The following is a 14,718-nucleotide window of genomic DNA, read 5'->3' as shown; positions in this document are numbered from 1 at the left end:
CTGCTATGGAGCAATTTTTTTAAATTAGGAAAGACAAGCATATCGATAACTAGGAAAAGCAAATATTGCTGCATGTAGATATGCTGACACGCAGAGACAGAAAGGCAGGCAGGCAGGCAGGGAAAGAAGGAAGGAAGGAAGGAAGGAAGGAAGGAAGGAAGGAAGGAAGGAAGGAAGGAAGGCAGGCGGGTGACCCCAGAGGCCTGCGACACGTGTCTCCCAGAATTCCAGATTGAAGGAATACTTGGACTCCGTTGAGGACTCGGGTGACTCAGGCCACATCCTACAAGAATCCCATCCTGGTGCCTTCGACTGCTGGTGTCCTCCACTCCACAGCTCTAGCTCTTTTGAGTGTGTTTTGTTCTTCATTTTCTCGATCCATACCGTTTTCCTTCGGTGAAATACAGCCTCTTTGAGGGCAAGGAATATTTCATTACATTTTGTTTCATTTTTTCCCCGTTGTAGCCTATGAGCCTTTGAGAATTTGCAGGATGCGATATATATGTTCGGCATTTAATAAACGTTTTATAGATCACATATGTGTTCTTCTTTAAGCCAGTTTCTGTCATGGAAATGGTTCTTCAGTTAGGCAGAGTGGCCTCCCTTCTCTTCTTGGAGGAGGCCCAGTGAGTGAAAGGAACCTCTATTTAATTCACCACTGGGTCCTCCAGCTGAGGGTTCACAAGCCCTGCCAGTCTGAGCCTGTCAGTTAATGGTTCTTCTTTTGAAAAGCCCAGGAAAAAGGATCAATGTGTTGCCTGAGGAAAAAGTAATGTAGATAATACAAAGTAAGGAACAAACAGTCTCCCATATCCACTCAATCCTGCCTCCCCCCCCCCCCATCACTGGACTCCATAATTAGGTTAATAAATGCCACAGTGATTCTTTCTTTTAGCATTTGCAATCAGGCCTATTTCACAAACTTATCTGATAGCTATTCAACTGACAAGGGATTCTGTTCACTTTCCAGTACCACGGACAGTTCTGAAGTCTCTGAATAAGCCCTTTAACTTTTAATGCTGGGGTTGGAATGGGGCCACCCTCTTCCTCTGTATTTCTGCTCCTAGACTCCTCCTGCTCAACTTCGGGGGTTTCCTGGCTTTTCTTTGCAAACAGGCATCTCCTGAAACCCGATTTGTCTCCTGTATTCTCTAACTACACCTGGGAAAGGGAATTCTTTGTTCTCTTTGTCTATTGTAAATTAATCACCCCAAAACTTGAAAACAGCCCTACTTAATAGTATGTAAGGGAGTTCACAGTCACTTACTTGGAGAGCTCCTCTCTTCTAACTGAGTCAGTCAGAAACTTGTGAATCCTTTAATGAGAGTTTATACCTTCAGAGGATGAGGTGTGGATCCCACAGACACTGCCTCCCTGAGCAGGGCTAGGCAATTTGGAAGCTGTGATTGGCCCTTGGCAAGAGGGGAAGGAAGAGGAAGTGGCATGGGAAAAGGACTATAAAAGTCCTGAACATCCTGTCCAAGGGATCATCAGGCTGGGGACTTACCTCTTGGACATGGCTTGGGACTTCTCCTTTGAGTCAGCTTGGACTGGGACTTTGGCTCTTGGGCTGCTTCTGGGAGGATCTTCTCCTGGTGAGTGAGAAGCCGGCCTTGCCTTCCTAGCTTCTGGAGAGATGGGTTGCAGAGTGGCCTCCCTTCTCTTCTTGGAGGAGGCCCAGTGAGTGGAAGGATCCTCTATTTAATTCACCACTGGGTCCTCCAGCTGAGGGTTCACAAGCCCTGCCAGTCTGAGCCACACACTGGATCAGCATTTAGTGTGACAGGCGAGACATTTTCTTGACTCTCTTCTTACATTTCTCTTCTTTCACTCCTTCTGCCTTTGTGTAAATAAAACTACTAAAAGTCATTTTGGCTTGAACTACAGTATTTTCAAACTGGTGGCCACAAGATTACGCGAAGATTCTCATAATTTGGTCAAACCCTAAACTTAATTCCTTACACACCATACTAACTACCATCTGGGGGATCTAAACGATGTGTGCAGGGACTGTATTATAAGTTCTTTAAGTAGAAGAAAAAATAAGTTCTAGAAGCCTAATCACACTATCTGGTGTGGTGAATTGTCAACAGGAAAACTGGAACAGTACTAGAGACAAGGTACAAAGTTTTAAAAAGAAACTCACACCTCAAGACAGAGATACAAAGAGAGGAGAGAACGTCAGACACACACAGAGAGGGAAGAGAGAGAAGAGGGAAGTAGCTCTTTTGGTTTTGTGACCATACTCCATCTTCCTTCTTCCACTTCCTTTATATCCCCTTTTTGTTCCCTGCTTGGCTCTCACCAATCTCAGTTCTGAGGACCAGACTCATCTGATTCTTCAGCTTTCACCCCCATGGCCTCAGGAGATGCATTTCCTTGGAAGGCACACGTGTTACTGACGATCGGTGGGCTCTACCTCGGGTCCCTCCCTTCCCAGCTTCTTGCTGGGAGAATGTGCCATTCATGTGCTCTGGTGTGGGCAGGGCTTTTCCCTCAATGGTTTTTACTCTAATCATTCATTAAATGTCCTTGCTCTACACTAAATAAGGCAAGTGGTTGTTGTTGGGAAATGTGTCATTGGCCACTTGGGTCTAAAATACGAGGAATAAGCAGACGTGGGAATACACCAGTGACTTGAAGTAGCAGCCAGGGATTGGATACCTCATCCATGAATGTGTGTGTGAATAGGAAAATGGCTTTAGAAGGGACGTTTCACAGCAGAAAAAGAAAACTATCTGCCAGTCTGCTGTTCGGTTGTGAAAATCTCCAACAGATATTTGGATAACATGATCGTCTCCTTCACAATGCAGCAGGTTCAGGGCATCATGTTGCTCTTGTTGCTGCTTGTTCCTCACTTTCAAAGAGGACCAGGGACATCACAGGATGATGCCTTGACTTGCTGGTGCAGTGTTTTAGGTAAGGCTGTATTGCCCAGAAGCATCAGCCTCACTCGTTCTTCCAGATCATCCAATTCAGAGGAAACCCAAAAGTCAAGAACTCTGACGAGGGCCTGGGACAGAGCGAATGGCCTCGGCATCTTCAGGGTCTGACCACAGCGTCTGCTCCAGCTACCTTCATGGCCGTTGAATCAAATTGTGCTCATCCACCCATTCAGGCAGAGGAAGCCATCACATGCCTGGGGTAGCCACTGACCTGCTTACCAAGACATTTGAGGCCTGTCAGTGACCCACAACTTGGTTTAGTTTGGCTGCTAAGATGGTTTTAGCAGGGTGGGCAGCTGCTCATGTTACAACTACTTGGAGCCAGAAGTGAGGTAGAACCCTTGAAGGGGTGGGTGAGCAGGCCTGAGAAGGGCTCAGTAAGCTTCATTCCAGAGGTGCTAGTCCTTCCTGAACATCCCATGCAACCCCAATCCTGGCTAGGTGGTGAGATGCTGTGCCTAGACTAGAGTCAAGAAGAATCTTCTTCATGAGTTCAAATTTCATGCCAGATACTTACTAGCTATGTGACTCTGGACAAGTCACTTCACTCTATTTGGGTCCTATAATTAACATGGGGAAAGGTGGAAATCTCCCACACCCACAGGTCGAGGTCCACTTGGATTCACTATGTTATGGGACCTTTCCCAGAAATCTTCACTAAGGAATTTGATCCACAGGTGAATTGATTGGGAAATCCCAACAGCGCTTCTAAGAACGGAGACTTGGCTTCCACCAGGGAGCACAGCAGGACCTGAAGATCTGAGTGTCCCTGTGAATCAGCAAAAAGGGGCTGATGGTTGGGAAACACAATTCACTGAATGTAGACACAACCACCGACCAGTCACCAGAATGAGTCGCATACACCTTATACAGTGTGAAGCCACAGTTGATGCAGTAAGCAGAAACAAAGATGCTCAGCAGCAGCAGGATGGTTTGGGTGGCCCTGATCTCTGGAGACGTCTTCTGGGAGAGACTCGTGCTGTGTATATGCCGGACTTTCTGTTGATGTCTGTATAACAGAACAATTATGTAGCCACTGGCCCAGACCATGCCTCCTACACAGAGGATATCTCTCAGGGAGGGCAGGATGATCACCTCCTTAAACACCTTTTCCCAGTAGCAATAAACCATATCAAATCCATCTGTGTGGCTGCTGTTGATCCTCCTTGATCCTGTAATGTATATGGGTACGTTTACTTCTATGATCATGTTGAATATCCAGCAGAGGGGACATGAGGGTCTGATGAGCTTCAGAACTCTGACTTTGTATCTGGCCAACCTAGAGTTGCTGGGACTAATAGTGACAGCCTGGAAGATACTCAGGAGGCACGTGGTGCAGACGGCAAGGCCTCGGCTCACCCTTTGGAAGTAAAACACCATTTTACAATCTAGGTTTCCCAGGAAGTAAATGTTCCCAAAATAGAAATTTACTATGGGCATCCCTTAGACAGGAGCACTATGGTGTTAGTCAGTGTTAGTTGGACCAGAATATGGTCCAATAGCCTTGACCTGTGGCTATTGGACAAAGTCCAGACATAAAGGCAGAGGAATAAGGAGTTGCCCAGGACCCCAACTCCAGTCTGAGAAAAGAAGATGATCCCCAGGACTGTGTCATAGAGAGACATGATCTTGGAGTGTTACAGGGGCACATCTAGAGATATCATGAAAGAAGAGAGGAAAGAACAATCAAAAATCTCTCCTAGTAAACACAGTGAAGGCTCATAGTCTACCTGTGAGTCATGATGGATGTTTAGAAGAATCTTTTCTAAATTGAGGAATAAGTAGTGAGGAATGAGAAGCAGGAGCCCAAGAATATAACTCTAACTGTGTCAGACAGAAAGAAGTTGGGAGAAAGGGTTAATGTCCTACCTCAAGGTTTATTACCTTTACCATAAATATTTCTTTGGGATATGGGTCCATAGCACTGAAGTTTCAAACTGTTTTTCACAGAATCAAATTTGCATGACCACGTTTGCTCACTGAAATTATATATATATATACATATATATATATGTATATATATACACATATATGTGTGTGTATGTATGTAAAATAATAATTTATTTGATGGGAAGGGAAGGAAGGGAAGGGAATTGGGATGATTTCTCTAAAACCAAAAATCAAGTTAACTTACACTATCTAATCCTTCTCTACCTATAAATCTATCTCCTACAACTAGTTACATTAAACCCCCTTAATTAAGATATAAAATTGGGAAGGAGCAGGAACAGTGTTCAGAAGAAAGTCTCACTGACAGTTGTGCTCTGGTGTCTTGAGAAGCTCTGTTGGAAATCACTCTTCAGCAGCAGCAGAATCTCAAGGAAAGACACAGGAGAGGGAATATCTGGCTCTCTAGGTCCATCCCAGAAGAACCAGGCAGAAAACCCTCTGGGCTGCTAAATTGTTTCTCCCAGAAGAAACTGCCCTGTCCCTCTCTAGAGTTCTGGAATTTTCCTCTTGCTTCTTCTCTGCAGGATTTCCTGTTCCTGGTTGGTGACATTGCTCTTGCTGATTTCCCTTATAACAGTTCCCTCCTTTGCACAAAGCCAAAATTGTGTGGAAACCAACTTATATTTTACTAAAACTGAAATTCTTACCCAAAAAAACAAAAAACCTACACTCATCTGTCTTATCCTATCTAATACTACCTTACTCTAAGGATTTGATCAAGGAAAGGAAAAGGAAAATGATACAATAAACAATTACAAAGTTCAAAATACAGATCAAACATATGCAAAATGAAAGCAACCAAATAACATCAAAATTAAAATGCAAACACAAATTTCATGCAAAACATTAAAATCCTTAAATAGTACTCTTATCAAGTAATGTGGAAAAGTCTATTACTATTGCATTGTAAAAAACATAAAACTTAGATGAAAAAATTTTTGAAAAAATACAATGAACACAACATTGCAAAAGTTTAAAAAAATAAACCAATTCATCAAACTTGCTTATGCAAATCACATTCAAAAATAGATGAAAATTAAACATAATCTAAAACTATTTACATAATATTTACATATACCTACAATACACACAATATATAAATGTATACTATACATAAATATACATATACTTCATATTTATGTGTTACATATATATTTATATACACATTCACTATAATACAATTCCGCAATCCTGACTATACTACGCACTATTTTGTGTATTTACATTTTTGTGTGATATGTGATGTTATATGTCATATTTACTATGTAAAGTATGCTGCAATGTATTTTGTAATGTAATTCAATATCTTACCTTATTTTATCAACCCTAAACTCCTATCTATCAAATTACAGCCCTATCTTAATAAAATCTCCTAAAACTAATCCTATCTACGTATATTATTATTATTCTAAACTACCTAAATCCTATCTTAAATTCTGTACTAAGTCACTATTCTTTGTTAGTAACTCACCACTTTATAACTAATTATAACATTGTCAGTACCTAACTATACATTGTTTCCCTAATCCAACTAGTGAATCAATTTATCCTAACCATGTTTGTGTATATTTTTTATGATGCTGTTATTCATGCTATGCTATGTTATATTACTGTTGTATGCAATATACTTACCAAAACTTCAGATTTTCTTTCTTCTCACCTTGTTTGATGATTTCTTCCTCATGAAAATCCATGGTAATAATATGTATTGGTGAATGCTTATGAATATGTGTAATATTGCTATATTACATTACCTAAATTCCTTAGAACCATTAGTCCATCCACCACCTGATCCTCTTCATTGAAAATTCTCTTCAAAGTCTTTATCTGCTTAACATCTATAAGTCTTTCAGTCTTTGTATAATGTCCATCAATTTTCTCAATCCTCCTCTTCCACAGTAATGTCCTCCATGTGAATGTCCTGTTCCACTGGAATAGTACTCTCCTTCCTGATCTTTTTTTGACTGCAGACTCTATTTGACTCATGAATTTCAGCTTTCCACAAACAAATAATGATACCATGATTCTCTTCCTAATACTTTTCCTGAAGAGTGTAACACTAATAAACTGTGTAAGGACCTACCCACCTCTCTTGTGTTGCTGATGTTTTTGCAAAATTTTTCACATACACCACATAAGCTGGTTGAAAATTATGAAAAGAATAATACAATGGACCAGATTGTATCTATTCTCCCAAATCATGCAGGTCTTTAAGTCATTGTTGTAATTCACTTGAATATGAAGCTAGTTGACAATCTCCTCCTAGGAGAGATGTCTAAAGAAACTTACAAGCTTTTGACTGTAATAGAGCATGTCCGAAGAGCATTTCATAAGATGATATATGAAAAAAATGTGCTTTTGATCTTGTACATAGGTAAAACAAAGGTATGGAAAGAATATCTGGCCATTTTAGATGAGTTTCAGCACAAATCTTCCCCACCATAGACTTGAGTTCCCTATTCACATGCTCCATTTGACCTGAAATTTGTGGATGATAAGGAACATAATATGTAAGTGTTATTCCTACATTCACATAGACTCTTTTTAGAAAATCTTGTGTAAAATGAGATCCCTTATCAATATCTATGGTAATTGGTACACCAACCTAGGAACAATTTCCTTAAATAACACTTTCACCACAAAGCTAGATGTATTAGTTCTAGGTGGAAAAGCTTCAGGCCACTTTCTTGATCTATCTACAATTACAAGACAAAACTTGTATCTCCCAGATTGTGGCATGCTTATATAATTCATTCGCAAACTCTCAAATTGTCAGTATGCTAAAGGTCTACCACCTAAAGTTTAGCATCTTAACAAGCCAGTTATTTTTTCTGCATGTGTGATTGATTTTCCTGATGCAGTAATGAAACTTCATTGTTTCCAGATTTTTCCTGTTGCACAACATACTGAAAAAACATACGGAGAATCTGTAAAAACATTAGCACTTTTACCATCAGCCAGAAGACAGGCTTGCTTCAATGCCACCAACTCTGCTCCTTGAGCACTAAGATTACTAGGTAATGAGCCAGACCACAGTGTTTCAAATTCTATGACTAATGTAGCATCAGTACATCGAATTCCATTACACAAATATGAAGAACCATCAATGAATAACACCAAGTCTGGATGTTCAATAGGAATGTCTTTCAAATCCATCCTAGGCATATCCACTAGATCTACTACTTCTACACACTCATGTAATGTTTCACCATTCTTTGGCAAATCAGGAAAAAGCATAGCTGGATTTAATACACTACACCTTCTCAACCGGATGTTCTCACTACCCAGGAGAATAATTTCATAGTTAGAAATTCTTTGATCTGAATACACTTGAGTATGAAACTTCCTCATTAATACTTCTATTTGATGTGACCAATATACAGTCAATGGACATCTCAAAACTAAATCTGCTGACTTCTGGATTAACAGAGCAGCAGCAGCCATTCCCCTTAGACAAAGTACAGTATCTGCAGCTATTAGATCAAGCAGACAACTATAATAACCAATTGGATGATAACTTTGTCCCAAAGTCTGTGTCAGTACTCCAGAAGCAATATCTTTGGTCTCATTAGCAAATTGTTTTGTATCATCTGGGATACCCAAAGCTGGAGCAGATAAAGAGGATTCTTTAAGATTACTTAAGGTTTGCAGATGCTCAGGCTTTAGTTTCAGGGGTTCAGGTTCTACATTACTGGTTAAATTCATTAGACATTTTTTTAATTCACTATATCCAGGTATCCATTGTCTACAGAATCCAGTTGTCCCAAGGACAGCTCTGAGTTGCTTTTTGTTCTTAGGATCATCAATTTCCTGGATATCAGTTATTCTTTTCCGTGTGATATTTCTTGAACTCTCTGATAATAAATAACTTAGATATTGCACTTGAGGCAAAATCCATTGTAATTTGTCTTGGGGACTTAATGCCTATGCTTATATAATTCTAACAAAAGAATCTTTCTGTCTCTCAGACACATATTTGCAGTTGGGGATGCAAGAAGAATATCTTGTGCACAAAATGCACCAATTTACTTTCTTTGAATGTTATACTTTTCAGATCTCTATTTGGAATTTGTGAAAATTGGCTAGGTGAGTCCTTATACCCCAGGGACTGATGAGTCCAAGTCCACTGCGTTTTTTCCTAGGTAAAAGCAAACATCTTTTGAGAATCCTCATGATTTGGAATTGAAAAAAAAGCTAAGTATAAATCTACCACAGTGAAATATTTTCCCTGACTTGGAATGGAAGAAATTATAACAGCTGGGCTTGGTACAACAAGATGAGTTTTGCTTATATAATCATTGACTGCTCTTAAATCCTGGATAAAATGATTTATAGGTATGCTATTCTCATCCAGCTTTAGCTTTTTAATTGGAAGAAAGGAGTATTAAATTCTGAGAAGCAACATATTATAATCCCTTGCTGGATTAGGGACTCAATGATTGTTCTTATACCCTCAATTGCTTCTTTAGTCAAGGGATATTGATGTATACAAGGAACTAGTCCTTCCTTAGTCCTCACGCTTACAGGGGTAGCTGATTTCAATAGACCTACATCTGTGGAAGACTTTGACCAAAAATCTTCAAGGATGTCTTCAGCTATAGAATAGATTGATTCTGTAACCCTCCTTACTGACTGAATCTAAGAACAGCAATGGAAAAGCTTTTAAAGATTCTTCTGGTAGATATAATAAGATATCAACAATATCAGTACATTGAATTGTTTCTTTTAATTTACATAACAAATCTCTACCTAAAAGATCCATTGAGCATTCTGGCATACACAGGAATGCATGCTCCACAGATAAAGGACCTAAAGTAATCATTTTAGGTTGTAATTTTGCTACTCTCTCTGTTTTACCAGTAGCACCTGTTACTTCCATTGTACCAAAAGCTCTACAATTCTCAGGAAAACTTTGAAAACTGATTTGATGGCTCCAGGATCAACCAGAAGGTCATAAATCTGATCTTCAATAGTCACAGTCACATATGGTTCTGTACTATTTGGTACTTGGAATGTTTCCAACACCAGAGCTAACACAGTAACATCAGTACAAAGCACAGTCATTTCCTGTCCATCCAAACTTACATCTGCTTGAATTGCATGATATTCCCAGGATTTCACATCTTTAACACCTTCATCAGATTTTTCACTACTCTCATTGGTCCTTATAACCTCTACCTTGGTATCACTGTTCTCATTTACAAATGCATTATCTTTATCTAATTTTCATTCTTCATTATTTTCCATTATGTCACAATCATCAGAATTTTCAATTACTTTTATGTTACAATTTTCTTTTTCCTCATAATTATTAACACTATTTACATTATCCTTTGTTTCAATCACATCATTTATAAGTTCATTAGTCTTATCTCCATTACAATCAATCCCATTTATTTCCAATCAATTTTCCTTTGATTTTTCAAATACTTGAGAACTCTGGGTACAGCTTCATAATGAACATGGCCCTTTGTTCTTATCACTCTTATGTCCACTAACAACTTGGCTATATTGAGGACTTGCTCCAGATTTTACCCACTCTTGCATCGTGTACAAATCAGATGCATGAGCTCCCTGACAATAAGCATTTGGACAATTTTTACCATTATTTTGTCTTTGATAACCATTATTGTTATTCAAATTATTTTTCTCCATCCATTATTATTATATTGCCTACTGTACCCATTTTTTCTATTGATTTGTCTAGAAAATTGTCCTCTGTAGCTACACCCTCTTACAAAATGTCCTACAAGATTACATAGAAAAGACCTCAGAACTCCTGATCTCCTTCCTCTCAACATGCATTGATTATGTAGATATGTAAGTGCCGACACCACTTTTATTTCTTTGATCTCACTATCCCTTGCTTTACTTTCTGCATCCCTTATTTTTTTCTTTAAATCTTCAATCACCATTCTTTATCATCATAACATCTATGCACATCTTCTAAAGATAGATATATAGACAGACAGACAGAGAGACAGACAGATAGATAGATAGTTAGATAGATAGATAGATAGATAGATAGATAGATAGATAGATAGATAGATAGATTTTGCTTTCCATTTAAATTCCTCCAAAGTTAGCATTTCCCTATATGGACAATTATTCTTAGAAAAAAAAACATTTTATCATTGGACAGGCATTATTTACAAATAATATTTTGATGTGGGCAATGGTGTCATCTCCCATCACAGCAAGACCTAAAAGTCTGTCAAGAAAACTAGCTGTTGTTTCATCATTTTACTTTTTCAAATTTAGACCATGCATTGGGATGCCTAGGGTGTCTCTTTATGACTTCAATAATTGCTTGCTTTTATGGCCTGCTTCATCATTCTATAGTTAGGCACAGAATTCATATCCAGTTCTTTGAAATTTTCCGGCCATTGGGTCAGAGGAGGACTATTCCTGGTTTCCTTCATAAACTCATTTCTCTCTCACTTTGTGAGGAATTCCTCCATCAACAGGGAAAAAAATCAGCATTGTCCAGGTAAAAGATTTTAATTGCCCTTTGGAATTCTTTGATGACTTTATTAGGCTCATCAAAAAACTTAGGCATTCTACTTTTAATTGTTTCCAGATCTTTAGATGTGAATTTTTTATGGGATTTTACATTAAAGATTTCATCATGGTTAATAATTGGCACATCCCTAAGAGGGAACAAATTTACTGGGGTCTTATTTAACGTAGCAGCCTCTCTTTCTAATCTAGTTTGTTCTTTACCCTTTACTTCAGATACATCCTCAACCATAACATCCTCCTTTAAACCATATCCCGCAACATTATTCTATACCATTACATCTTTAATACATTGTTCTATAGCATCAGTCTTTGCTTGCATTACTAATTGCATTTGTTTTAGTTCTTAATCTCTGGTCAGCCATTGAAATATTACTCTCATTTTACCAACAATTGCCAAAAAAAAAACAGTTTTCTACATTTATACATAACCAAAACATAAACTCACAAGAGGTACATATGAAAAAATAGTTTGGATTCTTACAGACATTATTGGTTTTATCCAATCATAGCCTAAAAGTATGTAACAATATTCTGGAAAAAATGTAAAAATTTCACATGAGATATAAAGTAAACAATCATATAGAAACAGTAAAATTACATTAATCATGTCTCCCGTCATGATGCTATAGTATGGAGTATCGTGTAATACAGTGTAGGATAGATGGTATTAGTATCCACTCAAGTACCAAAAGGAATCACCAACAGAACAGAAAAAGAAAAGAGAAAAATTTCCCCTACCACATGTGCTATTTTGTCCATTTTGACTGGCTCTTTAAATTGTCCCTTTAAAATTTAAATCCCTCCTAGTGTCAATCAGTTGAAAATTCTATTTTTCAGAACTTTGGACAGCAGCAGTCACTCCCAAGGAAAAATGGAATGTTGCAAAGTGCCCCAAATGTCAGTCTTATAAACTCCTCTATCCTAGTCCAATTTCTCTAGATTCAACCTACTTAACTCACCAACTGAAATAACTACACTAAAATTATATATATATATATATATACATATATATATATATATATATATATATATATATATAACTAAAACAATAATTTATTTTAAGGGAATGGAAGAAAGGGAAGGGAATTGGGATGATATCTCTAAAACCAAAAATCAAGTTGTTAACTTACACTACCTAACACTTCTCTACCTATGAATTTATCTCCCACAACTAGTTACATTAAACCCCCTGAGTTAAGATATAAAACTGGGAAGGAAATGAAGATAGCAGGAACAGGGTTCAGAAGAAAGTCTCACTGACAGTTGTGCTCTGGTGTCTTGAGAAGCTCTGTTGGAAATCACTCTTCGGCAGCAGCAGGGATAGGCAGGATCTCAAGGAAAGCCACAGGAGAGGGAATATCTGGTTCTCAAGGTCCACCCCAGAAGAACCAGACAGAAAACCCTTGTGGCTCCTTAACTGTTCCTCCCAGAAGAAGAAACTTCTCCAGAGCTCCAGAATCTTGCCCCTGCTTCTGCACACCAGGATTTCCTTTCCTATTCCTGGTTTGTAGCATTGCTTTTACTCTTGCTAAACCCTTTTAACATCACTATGTAATGTTTTAAATGGTGCTTCTTGAAGTTCAGGTCAGGTCTATGAGCCTAAGTTAAGGGCTAAGAGTCAACAAGAGAAAGAAAGACAGTCGCCTCTCTTGGAGAGGAGCGAGCCACTTTACAGAGAGAACTCCCTATGATCATGTCCCTTTAAAAATTTAGACAACTTAATCTGGACATATACTTGTCAGGAAGCCCCCATTTGTCTTCAGCATCTTGAATACATTCAAAAAGACTTTTATTGAATGAAGTCATTGGTTGCCATGTGAACAGGGACTGTATAATGCTTTTTATGAATCAAAGTCATTTTGTAAGAGATTGGCTCGCACTCTAGTCCATTTTTTAGGAAGAGAGAAAAACAATCTGAGAACCTGTGAGAGCTTTTCACAAAGCAAGAGGAAAAATGGAATCCTTGCTCTTGTCTTTAGTGCTTACTAAGAGAGGGCAGTGGTCGCAGATAAATATCTGACTTAAAGTTAGAAAAGTTCTTGTCCTTCCAATTTAGCAATGCACGTAGGTCTGTGCTTCCAAATGGTCCTTTGGGGACACTACCCGAAAGAACTCTGAATGGAACTTTGTATGGATGGGACAATGAGCGTGCCTCGCTCCCAGAACCCTCTTTAATCATCAGTTCACTTCACCAGGCAGAAGTAAAGGAAGATCAGAAAAAGCACAAATTCTAGGCCCTCCTTGACTCACCCTTACTTCTGGCAGCCCCCCCAAAGGTTACATTTCAGTTCATTTTGACTAAATCAGAAGATCAGACGTGCTGGGCTGGGTTGGGTTATCGTCAGAGAAATAGACTGTCCCATGGTGAAGGGGCTTCCTGCTATCTGAGGTAGAATGGCAGAAAGAGTGCTGGGCCCAGAGGAAGAACTGTCTCAGTTCTAATCCAGACTCAGTGACTGGTTTTGTCATCTGGCCGAGTCATGTGTCCACTCTTTGACTCAGTTCTCTCATCTGTAAAATGGAGATAAAAATAACCCCTACCTCCCAGGGTTGTTATCAAGGCCCACTGATATACTAAGTACAAAACACTCCGCCTAGTGCTTCACACACATCAGTGCTAGCTATGGTTATGAGGTGGTCTCTGGCCATCCTTCCAATGCACATCCCAGAAGACCACGAGGCTGGCACTGATGGCCTCCACTTGGAGAGTCAAATCTGAAGGAAACAAGACTGAGCTTAGGAGGGGCTGCACTTTCCGTCTCCAAGAGAAGGTGTCTTCTGCGGTTGGTCCCTGGGGACCCCCTGCTCGAAAATGCCTTCAGGGCAGCCAAAGAGCTGCTAAAATTCACTAAAAGCTAAATTCACAGACTGAGGAACCGGAAGAGAAATGGTGACCAACGTCTTTCATCAGGCAATATTATGGGGTGCTCTACGGAGCTGAGACTGGCCGGGAGGAGGTATTTTAGAACACACACGGACACACACGCTCACACACACACACGCACGCACACACATGCATGCAAACACACACACTCTCGCTTTCCTGCAGCACACAATCCCTAACTCATCCATATATACAGTGCACTCAAGGTAAGGCTAGTCTATCATCGCCATTTCTGATACAATTTAGAGAGGGAAGTCCCTGGAGGCCATCTTGTATCTCCTGCCCAACTACATGCTAAGAAATCTGACAACCCCAGTGAAATGGGTGAATAATCACCAACATATAAGCTCGCCAGATTAATGAAAGAGGAAATGGAATACTGAAAGAGCTGCATCACCGAGAAAGGAAGTGAACAAA

At 39.2% G+C, this 14,718-nt stretch overlaps 1 protein-coding gene across 1 annotated transcript; it reads right to left on the bottom strand.

The window, feature by feature from the left end:
* Positions 1 to 3,653: 3,653 nt before the first annotated feature.
* monDomV1R1243 (vomeronasal 1 receptor monDomV1R1243) lies at positions 3,654 to 4,570 on the bottom strand. The gene is given in 2 exon segments (NM_001166817.1): positions 3,654 to 4,378; positions 4,381 to 4,570. Coding segments are annotated over 2 exon segments (915 nt in total).
* Between the last annotated feature and the right edge of the window lie 10,148 nt (positions 4,571 to 14,718).

The sequence above is a fragment of the Monodelphis domestica genome, chromosome 4, assembly GCF_027887165.1.
Source record: "Monodelphis domestica isolate mMonDom1 chromosome 4, mMonDom1.pri, whole genome shotgun sequence".
NCBI lineage: Eukaryota > Metazoa > Chordata > Mammalia > Didelphimorphia > Didelphidae > Monodelphis > Monodelphis domestica.
Note: the sequence above shows the minus strand (reverse complement) of the source record. Positions and strands in the feature narration are given on the sequence as shown.